We start from the raw sequence: 15,980 nt of genomic DNA on the forward strand, positions 1-15,980 counted from the left end.
GTACATTCCTGAGACAACTGCAGTTAGAAAGCTTGCATAGTTAGACATGCACATTTACAAGCCTAAAACTCAAGGACTACATCTGGTGCGTGGGCTGTGCGCATCCAGTGAATTGCTAACTGTCCACAATCAACAGTTGTCCATCCACTCTGTATGGGATCTGGTGCAGATGGGTGAGTCTGCAGAGAGCATCTCCATATTCTAGTCTGGTAAATTGGCACAGAGGGCATGGAGAAATATATATTCTCTATATGGTGGGAGACAGTTGACTGGAACTCAGCCTCTCTCCTGGCACAGACAATCTTGTTCATGTCACTGGAGTTGTTCCCAGACAGATAGCAGCTACAAGTGAACTGCTGCAGTTGGTCAAAGAGCTCTATTGAAACATGCCAAGTTGTTTGAATGTCTCCTGAAAATCAGGGGTTTTCTTTAGTAACGCCATGCATTCAGTTTTCCACAACCAGAAAAGGCCCTCCGTGTCATCTTGTAAATGAGTGTAGCACAACTAGACTCAGAGGTTCTCCCAACAACCGTGTGCGGGTTTGTGTACCATGCTTCTGTGAGAACGGACAAGGGATGTGTTTTTGGAAGGCTAAACAGAGAACCATAACATCAGTGTGTGCACACATGCACATGTCTGTAAGTTAAGTCTTGTGTTGAGTTTCAGAGTCCCTGACTCTTTAAACTAATGTCTAAATGGTTTCTACATCCGTAAACCCATAAAAACATGGTGAGGTTTAAGCTGTACCCCCGTTTCAGAGTGGCAGCCATCTAAGTTTCCCAGTATGGCTACCAGAAATATAATTCATCCTGACAGTTTTGTGATGTTGGCTATATTGTCCATCAATGGTACAAACATCAGAAATGGGCGGAAAAGTGAATATTTTAAGTTTAGACAATGAATTATGTGGTTTTGCATAGTCAGATTATACCCCTAAAACAGTATTCAGCTACCACACATTTTATCACTCCTGGATGCAAACTTATACCACATATGTCTTGTCCCTTTTAGTGGTACCGATATCTCACCCAGCCTAAGGACTAAAGAAGTCAGATGGACTGTACCATTTTCTTCCCGATTACATTTTGTTAAACCTTCCTTTGCATTTAGTCGAGAAATTGTTTAGTTCCACCAACCATCAACTGCATGCAATTAATATGAACTGGTAGATTCCTGTCAAACCATTTCATAGTTTATATAACACGTAAGATTCCTCAAATGTGTGAATACCAGTACCTCTTATTTCACTGACTACATGAAAACAATAAATCATATAGTTCAAAACTATAACCATACAAATCCACCAGTACCGGGTCAACAAAAACCATAAATCATGACAATAGTGACCAGAGTGATCGTTTTGAACATTTTATTTGCAAAGTTCTGTTCCATAGCATTTAAGGTTTCTTCTTCTCCACATCCTGCTCGGCAGCCTCCTTTGCCCTCTTGGCACGGACTCCAAAGAGACGAGCATGGGCACGGGCCTGGCACAGGCTCTGGAAGGCCTTGAACTTCTTCTCATCCTCAGTGATGACGTGGGCCTTCTCTGTCTTGTGTACCTGTAGTAGAGGGAAAACAAGATCACCAATTAGAACAAGAGCATCATGTGGGACAAAATAAACACCATTTATCAAGTTGATGAAATGGAAAAGCAAAGTGTGTCATGTACACACCTACACTTATTTTGAATCACTTGGGTTTACATTTTAATAAGGATAAACAGATTCCCCAGCATACCGTTTAAACGTGAATGACAACTTACATTTTTGATGGGCATAACAGCAGCACCCTTGAGCTGAGTGGCCATCTTTAGCTCTTCCTCCTGGAGATGGGAAAACATAAGTTTACGTTGCATATAAAACAGCATGACAGTTGATTATGAAAGCAGTAGCCATCACTCCACGTAACATATGCAGTCACCAGAATAAAGGGTTCAACTGGTAATCAATTAAGTACAGAGATTCCGGAGAATTTGTCATCACTTTAATATCAAATAAATCTGATACACATGACAGGGCATTCAACAGGAGATGTGGTTTAATTAGGTACATTATGAATGTGCATGTTGACATTCACAAGGCATTAAAAAAAGTCATTACTTAGGCCTTTATATTCCTTTCAGAACATAGGCCATTGATTAATAGTTTTCACCCTCCGAGTCATGATTGCACTACCGACTAATTAGTCGCTTTTTCAGCTTTTAAAAACATGTGGTTTACTGCCTAGCAATCGGGCGTATGCACACGTGCGTAGGCCAGTGGACATCAATGAAAGCAATAAGGTACACCCGCACACTGTGCATCTGCTATTTAATGAAGCAATGTCTGCAAACGTTGCTTCATTAAATAAGACAATACTCTTGTGCCGAGAAGATACAGTGTGTGCGTGTAACTTATTGCTTTAAAAAAAAACATGTGGTTTAAAACGGTAGAAATCAGTTTTTAAGTTGCACTGCCCTTCTAGGCAGTTTACAATAACTTTTAAGACACCCGTGGAAACCCTGCAAGGTTGAAAGGAGTTTTGTTTAAGCACAATTCAGTGATTCACATGGATTGTCATTAAACAGACCGACAGTGGTTACATGGTGGATTTAATTCACACAATATCCAAGTCCACACGAAACTGATCCAAAAACATTTAAGTGGGAGTCGTCGTCCCAGTTAGCAAACATTTTTAAGATGGATTATACTTACAGTGCTGTCACTCTTCTTGGGGGCAGCAGCCTTCCTGGGGAACAGGATGAGTTTGGACTTGTACACCTTCAGGCGTTGCACGTTGGCCTGCAGAGACTCTGTGGATCTGTTACGACGCCGGTGGTCATAAGCGATACCAATGGTACGGGCAGTCTTTTTGTTGATGCCAGCTGCCTGCAGGAACAGCACGGCACATTGAAGTTTTAGAAAACAAAACGTAATGGTCAGTACATGACCATTATGTTGTGGATTCTACAAACTTCCTTTGTAGAATTGTGAGAAGATTAAAGCAGACTTTCTTAAAAATAAAAATAAATTAAACGGCCCATGTACAACAGATTTGTAATGGATTAGAGCAGACATCAGAAAAGGGGTTCAAGGTATTCATCAAGGAAATAGAGAATTTGTCAGCCGACTGCTGCAATAGGTTTAAAAGAAATAAGACACCAGATTATTATGCTACAGATAATGTATGAGAGAGAGAGAGAACGGAGAATGTCCAAGTCACGGAATGAATGCATCTAGTTAATACTTTAAGTCATCTCAGAACCTCTTGAAGCTAGCTTACATCTCCCCTGAAAAGAGATTAAATGTCTAAACATTTTCAAATCAGATACAAATTACAAGTCTCAATTTAATGTTTCCGTACTTGGAAGATATTGTGTAAAGATAGTTCATTCATATAGATGTACACTTTACAAAGGTCAAACTGGACTGGGATGGCCATGACAAAAAATAAATCTTCCAATTTGTAAAGTCAGGTACAGTCAGGACAACTCAAGAATGGATGGAATATAAAATGAGGAATTTATTTATTGTTTGGCGATGAATTTGATCTGCTTTTTTTGGTACCGAGATCAAGCGCATCAGTCCCAACCATAGGGACTCCGAATCCCCCGTACCTAAACAGCAGCTGGGGTGGAGGGTGAGCAGCAAAAGTTTAAGCAGGCAGCAGCACAGCAGTATCAGTGTGCAGCAGCAAGTAAGCAAGCAAGATTGAGCAGTGCAAACTTACACTTTAAATAGCGGTATGAAAATAGAATGAAATCAATCCTGTGAATGAGAACGTGACGCTGAGGCCAATGAACGGCCAGCAGCAACTGCACTGAGTTTCCTGACTGAACTTGCTCTACGCATGGCTGTGACAGGCGATGGTCATTTCTTCAGGCTTTCAAATAAACTGCATCCATTCATAAAGATATCAAGTTGTCATTACCTTGAGCTCCTCCAGAGAGAAGCCACGACCTCCACGGACCTTGGTGTGGTACCTGATGGTGGGACATCTAACCTGTGGCCTCAGGGGTCCGGCTACCGGACGTGGAGCTATGCGACGGGCCTTAGCCTGACGGGTCTTTCGCCTGTGAAACAAGACATAAGCCCACAACTACTAAGCATCTTTACAACAGACGTACTAATACTTGCCACTCATTCTGTAAATCTTTCCACCCCATGTCTTGCTAAATGACCGCATAGTAACAGCTAGCCATGGTGGGCAGTAGCATATCTAGAAGTAGCTAAGCTACAATTAGCTTTATTACATTATGTTGCTTTTCAAAGTGTAGTCAATACTAGTCAACAGCTCATTCCTGAGATTTGTCTTCAGACTTCAAAATAAAGACAGACTATTATGCTACAGCAGATGAGCACACAGTATGGGCCATTCAATGTATGAGAGAGAACGGAACATGTGTTGTCCAAGTCAAGACTATATTTAAAAAACTAAATTGTCTCAAGTCTTTTTTTAAGCTTACAATTCATATTAAGAGATGAATGTTATTTTCAAACAAATACAAATTGCAAGTCTCAATGAAACGTTTAAATTAAATATTGTGGGTTTCCCCAACACTGCAGATAACAAGCAGACTAGGCCAACAGCCTTGGTTAATTTGCAACAGCCCTGTTAGGCTACCCCACCTGCGGATTTTCCTTGCTGGCTGGTTGAACCAGGTTGTCACACTATACCGCCAGGATTTGATGTAGTGAGGGTTCAGAATCATTCCATTTCGACCGGGTGCCATGGCTGCCTACTTTCCTGGAAGAGTATAAACAGCAGACAAGCAGCATGGGTCACTTCACATGCTGACGAGTAGCTACCAGGAGTGGACTCTGGACTGGTTGCCATTGCCAAGTTACAAACAAGGATACATAACAAAACGCTGAAGTATTTACTTCGTTACTGTTGCTAGCGCATGCCAATTATGCATTTGCACAAATTTTTGATATCATGTCACATTAATCTGAGACTGCAACCCAAACATCTAGCAACTAAGATAGATTGAAATAGACACCACCACAATTTCAGGTTCAAAGTAGCATCAATTTGAAATTGTCAGCATCAATATTCACATTATTATAAAGATGACAAAGTACACTTTTACAACAAGTAAATTCAACTGTAATATACCTTGACAAATTGAACAAACGGGGGGTAGATTTCTTTGAAAACAGCAGAGATTTAGGCATGCGGTCTGGGGTGGAAAAAGGAAGTGTTAAAGCAGTGCATTGTGGCATATATATATATATGTCAGCCACCCAGTGGTAGAATAATACCGTAGCCTATAGCATCGCCAGAGGCAGATTCGTGTCTGGCAACCATAGGCCCAATTCCAATGTCCGGCCTCAAGCCAAGCCCTGCATACTCACTGACTTAGTGGCGTCAGCTGGTAAGTGTTGAGGGTGAGAGGCTGCAAGGGCTCCAAATTGTAATGAAAGAAATGGGACAGCACTTTGAAGATGAGTCCTTCATTCATTACATCACTTTTAATACTCTTACTGACTGTCCTTATAATCACACTTTCAGTCAGTGCTTTAAAGGTGATTAAGTGATTATCTTTGGTTAAAACAAGTATTAAACATTTTTATGCGTCCCTTAATTTTTTATTTCCTACATTTAGTTTTTAATTATCATTTCAAAGCATTTTCAAAAAACATTCCCAAAAAAGCTAAAGTTTTCATGAATTAATACCAAATAAAATTATTTTTCTAAGTAATTTCTTTAATAAATGGAATATAAGAAATTCCATAAATTAGAAAAAAGTTTAAAGGTTAGTGGAAATAGTTCACTAGTTTGGGTCCTGGGAGAATGTCTACTTTCTCTTTTGGGTCACAGGCGATAAGGTTTGGGAATTGGGAACCAGTGCTATATTCTAGACTGTACATTTTCAGGTCGCATGATGGCAATTTTATATCCAATTTATTTTTTTATTTCAAAGTATGTAGAATGGGTACATTTCAAACGAAAGCACATCAATACAAAAACTGTAACTTTGAGGACGACACTGAAAAGCACTAACTTGTTTACACCCATTTTAAATTCATCGTGACATTTGACGTACAGATATGCAGCAGTGTCCGTAGGTGCTCTTTTAGAGCAGTTTTGAAGGAGTCAAGGGATTCACATTTCTTAATGGCTGTTGGTAGGGCGTTCCACAATTTGTTTTTTTGTGGCATAGGAGCTAAATTAATGTAATCCCTTGTTTGAGCCAAATCTGGTTTGGACATGGTTTGTTATTGGGCTTTGATAGTGACCTCCAAGCTAAAGCAAAGGAAAGTTACCATGTTTACCCAGGGTAACTGGACTAAGCTCAAGAACTAGTTTACAGCCAGGCCCTGCTCATAGAACATTTCATGGTAGCTCAGCTCAGCTGGGCAACCTAAAAACTCAACGAAACAAGCTAAGAAACATAATAACATTGTAACTGCCACGACCAGATCTGCAAAAAAGCAAAAAGACACTTTATCAACGATAAAGCCGAGGAAAACAAAACGGGAGCTCTGGAAGCTACTCAACAACCAACTAGGCAGGCTGCAACCAGAAACTGAGTGCCCTGCCCGGCAACCCAACAAGGCCACGTTGGACTAACAACCCTACCTCTCAATCAATCAGGGACAGGTCCCTCAAGATTTAAAACTTGACAAAGTTTCTTGTGCTAAAGTGCACAAGAAAGGGAGCAAAAATAAATTAGACGCCGTTGAGCTTCACACTGTTTTAAGTCAGTGTATATTTGTAATTGTACACGTGTCTCTAGTATAGAGACACGTGTAATAGTAGCCTATTATATATATGCTTTATCATGGATCGTCCACAAAGTAAGTTTTTGTATTGACTTTCGTTTGAAATGTACCCAATCAATCAATCAAAGATCAAACCTACCTGAAAATGTATAATTGTGTTGCTCAGATTAGATACACGTCGACTTAGCTCTGATCCATAGCCCTAATGCTAATAGGCAGAATTATCTTTAGGTCTAACCAGAGCTAACTTCGACGCAGCTGTGTAGCTGGTAACTTGAACCTGAGAATTTCTGCTTACTGCTTACCACGTGATCTCGATTCTCTACCCATTAAAATTGCCCGTCTCTAGAATACTCGCATACCGCGGTACACTTCATTGATTTCTGATCAGACACTGGCCTTTAATTGTACCTAGAAAACGTAGTGGATTACTTACTTGGGAACAAACTGCTTGATGACCTGGGATGTGTCAATACTGCCAGAACACAACCCGGACATCCCTTTCAAAGTCATACTTTACTAGGAATGCAGTTGACGTTTGTATCAAATCAATAGCACCACCTACTGATAGTAAAATGTAGTGCAACTATTTACCGAGGTCTCAATTTACAATTTAGGCATTTAGCAGACGCTCTTAATCCAGAGCGATTTACATTAAGCAAGAACAGTGGAATATCTATATAATGAAACTAAACATATATGCTATACATATGTACTATGACTTCCATACAATGCAATTATAGTGCCGTCTACATAACATGCTTTAAGTCTGTATCAAATGCCATCTAAGGGGGTAGGGTAAGTGCTACGGCGGGCCATGATGGAGTCTTAACAGGTGGAATTTCACACTAGCTGCAGACACAAATTATAAAGTATTTAAACTAATGTATATGCTACATTTAATCCCGGAGGTCCCTGGACCACCTTAAGAACCTCTGCATGTCATGTTGCTTGAAAAAAAGTCCTGGCCCCATGGTTTAAATAAATGTAGTTTTGCAGTAGGGCTGAATAGTTACCAATTTACATAGCAATGTATATATATATCACAACAGGAGTAAACTACACTAATTACTATCAATGAGGATTAAATAAGGCCGTTGACTCTGACTTATGAATGTTTATGTGCATGCAAACCCAGTGACCAAGTCATTAAAAGTTATCAGATGGACTGTAGTTCTTTCCGATTATGCAGGGATATTCCTTGTCAAAATAAGTTTAACCACCCACCTTGAATACAAGCAATGACAAGAAATGAGCAGACAAAAATGGAATATAAGGGAAGGCAAACTAGTAGTACTGTCCTGATTAGAATATATTTCCCCCTTATTAAAGCTCTGTAAATTTAGTTATCAGAATATAGCTTCATATTAAAAAAAGAAAAAAGCCTTTAGCAAAATATCACATACCAGGTACTCTAGTCTACCTTCAAGAGAAAATCTACACATTAGTGAAATAATGCACGTCTTATTTCACCGACCACTGAAAACCATAAATCCAGTGCAGTCAAAGAAAACTAGAACCATATAAATCCACAGTTAGTGCGTCAACGCAAACGATTACTATAAATGCAGTCAACAAAAACTAACAGTCATGACAAGAGTGATAATTTTGTACACTTTATTTTGGAACGTTTTAAGGTTTTTATTTCTTCTTCTCCACATCCTGCTCGGCAGCCTCCTTTGCCCTCTTGGCGCGGATGCCAAAGAGACGAGCATTGGCGCGGGCCATACGCAGGCTGGCGAAGGCCTTGAAGTTCTTCTCATCCTCAGAGATGACACGGGCCTTCTCTCCCTTGTGTACCTGTATTTAGAGGGGAAACAAGTTCGCCAATAAGAACAGAGCATCATGTGGGACAAAAACACCATTTATCAATTATTTTTTTATTCAGTAAATCGAGATGAGCAATCTGGAGATTAAATGGAAAAGCAAAATGTGTTATGTATTTTGGATCACTTGGGTTTACATTTAACTAGTGTGGCCTGACTGTTTGGGGACTGTTTTTAAGCAGGCCCATGAGCCAAACAGTTCTGATTGGTAATGGATTAGAGCAGACAGTCATCAGAAAATAGGTTCAAGGTATTCATCAAGGAAGTGCAGAGATTCCGGAGATTTGTCATCATCTGACTGCTGCAATAGGTAAAATAATATATGGGAGAGAACAGAACAAGTCTCTGAACTAATGCATTTAGTTAAATATACTTTATAAGTTATCTCAGAAGCCTTTTGACGCTTACATCTCCCCTGTAAAGAGATTAGACATTTAGATAGTTGTGGCCTGTGGGAAGGAACACGTTACACCTAGAGACGCCTAGCCTGGGTTGTAACACTAATGATTTGAGGATAAATGATAAATGAGGATAAACCAATTCCCCAGCATAACTTTAAAACATTTAAACATTGACAACTTACATTTTTGATGGGCATAACGATTGGTCCCTTGAGCTGAGTGGCCATCTTTTGTTCTTCCTCCTGGAGATGGGAAAACATGTTTATGTTGCATATAAAACAGCATGACAGTTGATTATGAATGCAGTAGCTATCACTCCACGTAACATATGCAGTCATCAGAAAATAGGTTCAAGGTATTCATCAAGGAAGTACAGAGATTCCGGAGATTTGTCATCACTTGAATAACATCAAATAAATCTGATAGACAACACGGGCCACACAACAGATGCAGTTTAATTAGTTACATTGTGCATGTTGACAGTCACAGGGCATTTGAGTCTATTGCTATGGAGTCACACTACCAAGTAACTAATTAGTTGCTTTGCAGCTTTAAACATGTGGTTTAAAGGAGTAGAAATTTGTTTTAAGTTGCACTGCCTGTATAGACAGTTTACAATAACTACCGGTAAGTTACTTTAAAGACACCTGAGGAAACCCTGCAATGTTGAAGTTTTTTTTGTGTGGGGACAGGGCAGCAATGGATCAGGAGGAATCATAAGGTTCACGGTTCGAGCCCCAGTTCCTCCTGGTTTGACAGACAATTCTGAGCAGATTACCAGTATGCAAACCCCTTTTTATGTGTGTTAATTACATATCCCTGTATACAAAAAAAAAGTACTTTGCGCCACACAATTACACTCGACTACATACACCATTTACCGGAATAAGGCCATAGTCCATTTAAGCACAATGGCAATGCAGTGATTTACATGCATGGACTGTCATTCAACAGGCTGACAGTGTATAACGTGGTGGATTTAATTCACCTAATCTCCAAGTTCACACAAAACTGATCCCAAAACAAAAACACTTAAGTGGGAGCTGTCGTCCCAGTAAGGAAACATTTTTAAGGCCCGGATACTTACAGTGCTGTCACCCTTCTTGGGGGCAGCAGCCTTCCTGGGGAACAGGATGAGTTTGGACTTGTACACCTTCAGGCGTTGCACGTTGGCCTGCAGAGACTCTGTGGATCTGTTACGACGACGGGGGTCCACTGAGATACCAATGGAACGGGCCGTCTTTTTGTTGATGGCAGCTGCCTGCAGGAACAAATGGCACATTGAAGATTTAGATAACAAACCCATAACATAATGGCTCATGTCCCTCTTTGTAGAATTGTGAGAACCAAGATTAAAGCAGACTTGATCTTTTTTTTTTTAAGCAGGCCCATGAGCCAAACAGTTCTGATTTGTAATGGATTAGAGCAGTCATCAGAAAATAGGTTCAAGGTATTCATCAAGGAAGTACAGCGATTCCGGAGATTTGTCATCATCTGACTGCTGCAATAGGTAAAACACGACTTCAAAATAAGGGCACAAACTATTTAATATGCTACATATAATGGGTAAAAATATATGAGAGAGAACAGAACAAGTCACTGAATTAATACATTTAGTTAAATACACTTTAAAAGTTATCTCAGAAGCCTTTTGAAGCTTACATCTCCCCTGTAAAGAGATTAAATGTCTAGACATTTGCAGATAGTTGTACATTTTAAATCAGATCAAAACATGGGACTTAAAATGGGGACATGGACTGGAACAGACCAAGATTCTTACTCTTTGACTGGGATAGCCATGAGATAAATAAATACAATCTTCCAATTTATTATTAATTTCATTTATGAAGATACCAAGTTGTCATTACCTTGAGCTCCTCCAGAGTGAAGCCACGACCTCCACGGACCTTGGTGTGGTACCTGATGGTGGGACACCTAACCTGTGGCCTCAGGGGTCCGGCTACCGGACGTGGAGCTATGCGACGGGCTTTAGCCTGACGGGCCTTTCGCCTGTGAAACAAGACATCTCATAATAAGCAATTGAATATTCTTTTAACAACAGACATACTAATAGTACCACTCATTCTGTACCCTGGCATCTTTCCACCTGTGTCACTAAATCACCTCATAGTAACAGCTATCCATGTTGGACAGTAGCAAATCTATAAGTAGCTAAAGTTGCTTTTTGATGTGTAGTCACCAGCTCATTTCAATACTTTCAGATATGGCTTTCAAAAGCTATCCCTCTTCACCATGTAGCTGTGGCACATCAACATAACCGATGAGTTTTGAGTGCAGATTGTCCATCAAAGAATTGTCTATCATTCTCCATTCATATGTAGCTTTTACACAGTTGTGTATTTGATCAAAATCACTCAATGTTGTAAGGTGTAGTTAAGGAAGTGTAACTTAGTATCTTAGCTAGCCAATTGTACAAATTGTGAAAGCAAAGATTAAAGCAGACTTGAAGCTTCTAAAAAGCAGGCCCATGAGCTAAACAGTCCCGATTTGTAATGGATTAGAGCAGACAGTCATCAGAAAATAGGTTCAAGGTATTCATCAAGGAAGTACAGAGATTCCGGAGATTTGTCATCATTTGACTGCAGCAATAGGCTAAACACGACTTCAAAATAAGGGCACCAAACCATTATGCTACAGAGACATGTGCAACTCAATGTATGGGAGAGAACAAAAAAGGTCCAAGTAATAATAATAATGTCTAGACATTTTCAATCAAACACAATTCTCAAATCTCAATGTTGTGGGTTTCCTGGCAACACCGCAGATAAGCAGGCTAGGCTAACAGCCTCGGTTTGAAACAGCCCTGTAACCCACCTGCGGAGCTTCCTTGCGGGCTGGTTGAACCAGGTTCGCACCCTCTTCTGCCAGTCTTTGTGGAAGTGGGGGTTCAGAATCATTCCATTCCGGCTGGGGGCCATGGCTGCCTACTTCCCTGGAAGAGTAAACAGACAAGCAGCATGGGTACTCGCTTCACATGCCGGCGACTTAGCTCGTAGCTACCAGGAGTGGATTGGCGGCCATTGCCAAGTTACAAACAAGGATATATAACAATACTGTATATAATGTACTTCATTACTGTTCGTAGGGCGTGCCAATTTTGTATTGCACATTTTTAAATATACATCATGTCACGTTGCTATGAGACTGCAACGTAAACAGCAAATAAAGGATGCTGAAGGATGCTGTTCGAAGAGACACCGCCAGTTTCAGGTGCAACGTAGCATCAATTTGATGTTTTCGGGGTCAATAATGACATTTTTATGAAGATGACAAAGTACACTTTCACGACGAGTAAATAAAACTGTGATATAATTTGACAAAGTGAAGGATTGGGGTAGATTTCTTTAAAAACAGCAGAGAGTATTTACGCATACCGTTTGAGTCGGAAAATGGCCGATAGAAAAAGGAAGTATTGAAGGCAAAACAGTGCATTGTGGGAAGAAGATACTTCTTCTATTGTTTTTCCGCGAAAGATTAGACGCCCGTTGGTGTATTGCTGCCTCCCACTGGTGGTCTTGGGTACTGCCCACGGTTTAGACCATACCCGGCCTAAAGTGTTAGTATTAGATATGCAAGATAAAAATCATCATAGTCATGATCATCCAACTTTCACCACTGTGCACAATGATGCTCCACGCAGGTTTTGAGGTGTTCAAAAGTTCAACATTTTTGAACATATTGGCTTGTTGCACAAAATCAAACATTTGAATTTAGATTTTACATAAAATCTGGGAAAAGGATACTGTGGAGCTAATTTCTATTTTACAGTCCTTTGAGTACACATGTAGTATAAACGTAGAGTTGTGTTTCAATTGAAATTTGAAAATGGAGGTTTTATACTTGTAGCAGTTTTTGTATTGACTAGTTTGAAATGTACCCATTCATACTGCGAATTTGAAAAAAAAAAAACAATGCATTACCAATTAATGTATGTATAAAATAGCTCAAGGCTGTATTGCAGATTAGGCTAGGATCCTCTGCAGTGGTGTCCAGTTAGAACTTAAACCAGGATGCTAAGACTTCTGCCTTTTCCCTGAAGCCGACCCTTGTTATATATTCTTAGACTATGCTTGTCACGATGACCAAGCCAGTTACATCCATCTGACATCAGCACCAGGTCAGCCCGGGCCAAATATAGGGATTGTCATACTAGACATGTCATATAGACCAACGTCCAAGTCGGATATCCCCCATACATGATATGAGCAACTACTCAGATCCAACATCATGACTGGACGTGAGAGTCTTCGTTACAGTATGAATAGAACCAGTTACAATTAACTAAAATAATTCATGGTTATAATTTGGTAATTTGTATACTTGTAGGTCCAGCTACTATTTAGCCAGCTCTTTATGGAGTAGGCTAGTTCGTTAACAATGGATACCCAGACCATCCACTGTCTCTGCATGAGTGTTCTCCAATATAATAAGTTCAACTTATCAAACTAACTGTAGCCGTTATCCTGTAAAGCAGGGGTTTTCAACTGGTGGTCCCTCATCCCTGATCATGCAGTCAGTAATGTGGGAAAATGAAGAACTTCAGTCCCTTGTGAAGTGATGGATGAGTTGTCACATCAGGCAGCTGAATTCCCAGAGGGACATGGCTACCACTGGGACCCCACGGGGGTCGTGGTACTTACAGCCCTTCTCGTGTCGACACCATGGCTACCCACTGGCCCCCGGCTGCATCTTGGCCCCCAGCCATGATGATCATCATCGGCAATCACTCGGAACGAGTATGATTGTCCTCCTGTCGGTGGGTCTGGTCATCTGTGGGTCAAGCACTTTGAAGATGAGTCCTTCATTCATGACACTTTACATCACTTTTAATACTCTTACTGACTGCCCTTATAATCACACATATAGTCACAGTCTGATTATCTTTGGTTAAAACAAGTATTAAACATTGTTATGGGTCCCTTAATTTTTTACTTATAATTTCAAAGCATTTTCAAAAAACATTCGCAAAAAAGCAAAAGTTGTCATGAATTAATACCAAAGTGTATTTTTCTAAGTAATTTCTTTAATGAATAAAATAAATGGAATACAAGAAATTCCATAAATCATTAAAAAAAAAGTTTAAAGGTTAGTGAAAATAGTTCACTATAGTTTGGGTCCCGGGAGAACGTCTACTTTCTCTTTTGGGTCACAGGCTATAAGGTTTGGGAACCAGTGCTATATCTAGACTGTTCAAGACAGGAGTCTGCATGTCTTTGTTAAACAGAAAATACATTTTCAGGTCACATGATGGTAATTTTATATCCAATTGATTTTTTTTTATTTCACAGTATGTAGAATGGGTACATTTCAAACGAAAGCACATCAATACAAAAACTGTAACTTTGAGGACGACAACGAAAAGCACTAACTTGTTTACATCCATTTTAAATTCATCATAACGTTTGACGTAGAGATAGGCTATGCAGCTCTTTTAGAGCAGTTTTGAAGGAGTCAAGGGATTCACATTTCTTAATGGCTGTTGGTAGGGCGTTCCACAATTTGGTTTTTGTGGCATATAGAGCTAAATTAATTTAATCCCTTGTTTGAGCCAAATCTGGGTTGGACATGCAGGATTGTTATTGGGCTTTGATAGTGATCTCCAAATGAGTTTTTTTTTAATGTGCTATATATAAATGTGATTTAAAAACCCAACGAAACAAGCTAAAGAAACCTTAGAAATGCCATGGCCAGATCTGTAAAAAGAGACACTTTATCAATGATAAAGCCGAGGAAAACAAAACGGGAGCTCTGGAAGCTATACTTAAAAACCAACTAGGCTGCAGCCAGAAACTGAGTGCCCTGCAACCCAACAAGGCCATGGCCATAACAACCCTACCTCTCAATCAGGGATACACGTCAAGATTTAAAACTTGCCAAAGTAACCGGCCTGCACAAGAAAGGGAGCAAAAATAAATTAGACGCCGTTGAGCTTTACACTGTTTTAAGTCAGTGTATATTTGTAATTGTACACGTGTCACTCTCTAGTATATAGTCTGACACGTGTAATAGTAGCCTATTATATATATGCTTTATCATGGATCGTCCACAAAGTAAGTTTTTGTATTGACTTTCGTTTGAAATGTACACAAACAATCAAAGATCAAACCTACCTGAAAATGTATATTGTGTTGCTCAGATTAGATACACGTCGACTTAGCTCTGGTCCATAGCCCTAATGCTAATAGGGCAGAATCATCATTAGGTCTAACCAGAGCTAACTTCGACGCAGCTGTGTAGCTGGTAACTTGAACCTGAGAATGTCTGCTTACTGCTTACCACGTGATCTCGATTCTCTACCCATTAAAATTGCCCGTCTCTAGAATACTCGCATACCGCGGTACACTTCATTGATTTCTGATCAGACACTGGCCTTTAATTGTACCTAGAAAACGTAGTGGATTACTTACTTGGGAACAAACTGCTTGATGACCTGAGATATGTCAATACTGCCAGGTTACAAACAGAACCCGGACATCCCTTTCAAAGTCATACTTTACTAGGAATGCAGTTGACGTTTGTATCAAATCAATAGCACCACCTACTGATAGTAAAATGTAGTGCAACTATTTACTGAGGTCTCAAATTATATTTAGCTGCAGACACAAATTATAAAGTAAACTAATGTATTGTGCTATATTTAATCTGAGGTCCTCCATCCTCTGCATGTCATGTTGCTTGAAACAAATCCTGGTCCCAATGGTTAAATAAATGTAGTTTTGCAGTAGGGCTGAACAATAGTTAAGAATTTACATTGCAATATATTTATCGCAACAGGAGTAAACTACACTAATTACTATCAATGAGGATTAAATAAGGCTGTTGACTCAAACATGACCTATGAATGTTTCTGTGTATGCAAACCCAGTGACCAAGTCATTCAAAATCATCAGATGGACTGTAGTTCTTTCAGATTATGCAGGGATATTCCTTCCTTGTCAAAATAAATTTAACCACCCACTTTCTCGTGTCGACATCATGGCTACGACTGGCCCCCGGAAGCATCTTGGCCCCCAGCCATGATCAT

General features: G+C 39.8%; 2 protein-coding genes across 6 annotated transcripts; both read right to left on the minus strand.

The window, feature by feature from the left end:
* Positions 1 to 1,339: 1,339 nt before the first annotated feature.
* LOC310854883 (large ribosomal subunit protein eL13-like) lies at positions 1,340 to 15,153 on the minus strand. Of its 5 annotated transcripts, none has more exons than XM_083759630.1 (7): positions 15,067 to 15,153; positions 5,099 to 5,162; positions 4,609 to 4,726; positions 3,911 to 4,052; positions 2,695 to 2,868; positions 1,764 to 1,823; positions 1,340 to 1,560 (listed from the first exon to the last, which is right to left on the minus strand). In XM_083759630.1, the coding sequence occupies exons 3-7, from the start codon at positions 4,710 to 4,712 to the stop codon at positions 1,399 to 1,401; spliced, it is 642 nt and encodes a 213-aa protein (XP_083615756.1). In that variant the 5' UTR covers positions 4,713 to 4,726; positions 5,099 to 5,162; positions 15,067 to 15,153; the 3' UTR covers positions 1,340 to 1,398. The 5 variants fall into 5 exon arrangements, with proteins under 5 accessions (XP_083615756.1, XP_083615754.1, XP_083615755.1 ...); XM_083759628.1 differs by lacking the exon at positions 15,067 to 15,153 and adding an exon at positions 7,145 to 7,226; XM_083759629.1 differs by lacking the exon at positions 15,067 to 15,153 and adding an exon at positions 6,848 to 6,995.
* Positions 8,312 to 12,365, minus strand: LOC310854884 (large ribosomal subunit protein eL13). The gene is made up of 6 exons (XM_083759633.1): positions 12,331 to 12,365; positions 11,771 to 11,888; positions 10,804 to 10,945; positions 10,023 to 10,196; positions 9,118 to 9,177; positions 8,312 to 8,508 (listed from the first exon to the last, which is right to left on the minus strand). Exons 2-6 carry the CDS (start codon positions 11,872 to 11,874, stop codon positions 8,350 to 8,352), a joined length of 639 nt encoding a protein of 212 aa, XP_083615759.1. The 5' UTR covers positions 11,875 to 11,888; positions 12,331 to 12,365; the 3' UTR covers positions 8,312 to 8,349.
* Positions 15,154 to 15,980: the final 827 nt, after the last annotated feature.

Source organism: Protomyctophum parallelum (assembly GCF_964188405.1).
Source record: "Protomyctophum parallelum genome assembly, chromosome: 2".
In the NCBI taxonomy this organism is placed as follows: domain Eukaryota; kingdom Metazoa; phylum Chordata; class Actinopteri; order Myctophiformes; family Myctophidae; genus Protomyctophum; species Protomyctophum parallelum.

Coding starts and splice junctions, on each gene's coding strand:
- LOC310854883 (XM_083759630.1), bottom strand. CDS start 4,712: ATGGCACCCGGTCGAAATGGAATGATTCTGAACCCTCACTACATCAAA. Junction 4,053..4,608: donor CCAGCAAGGAAAATCCGCAG/GTGGGGTAGCCT, acceptor CTTGTTTCACAG/GCGAAAGACCCGTCAGGCTA. Junction 2,869..3,910: donor TCTCTCTGGAGGAGCTCAAG/GTAATGACAACT, acceptor CTGTTCCTGCAG/GCAGCTGGCATCAACAAAAA.
- LOC310854884 (XM_083759633.1), bottom strand. CDS start 11,874: ATGGCCCCCAGCCGGAATGGAATGATTCTGAACCCCCACTTCCACAAA. Junction 10,946..11,770: donor CCCGCAAGGAAGCTCCGCAG/GTGGGTTACAGG, acceptor CTTGTTTCACAG/GCGAAAGGCCCGTCAGGCTA. Junction 10,197..10,803: donor TCACTCTGGAGGAGCTCAAG/GTAATGACAACT, acceptor TTGTTCCTGCAG/GCAGCTGCCATCAACAAAAA.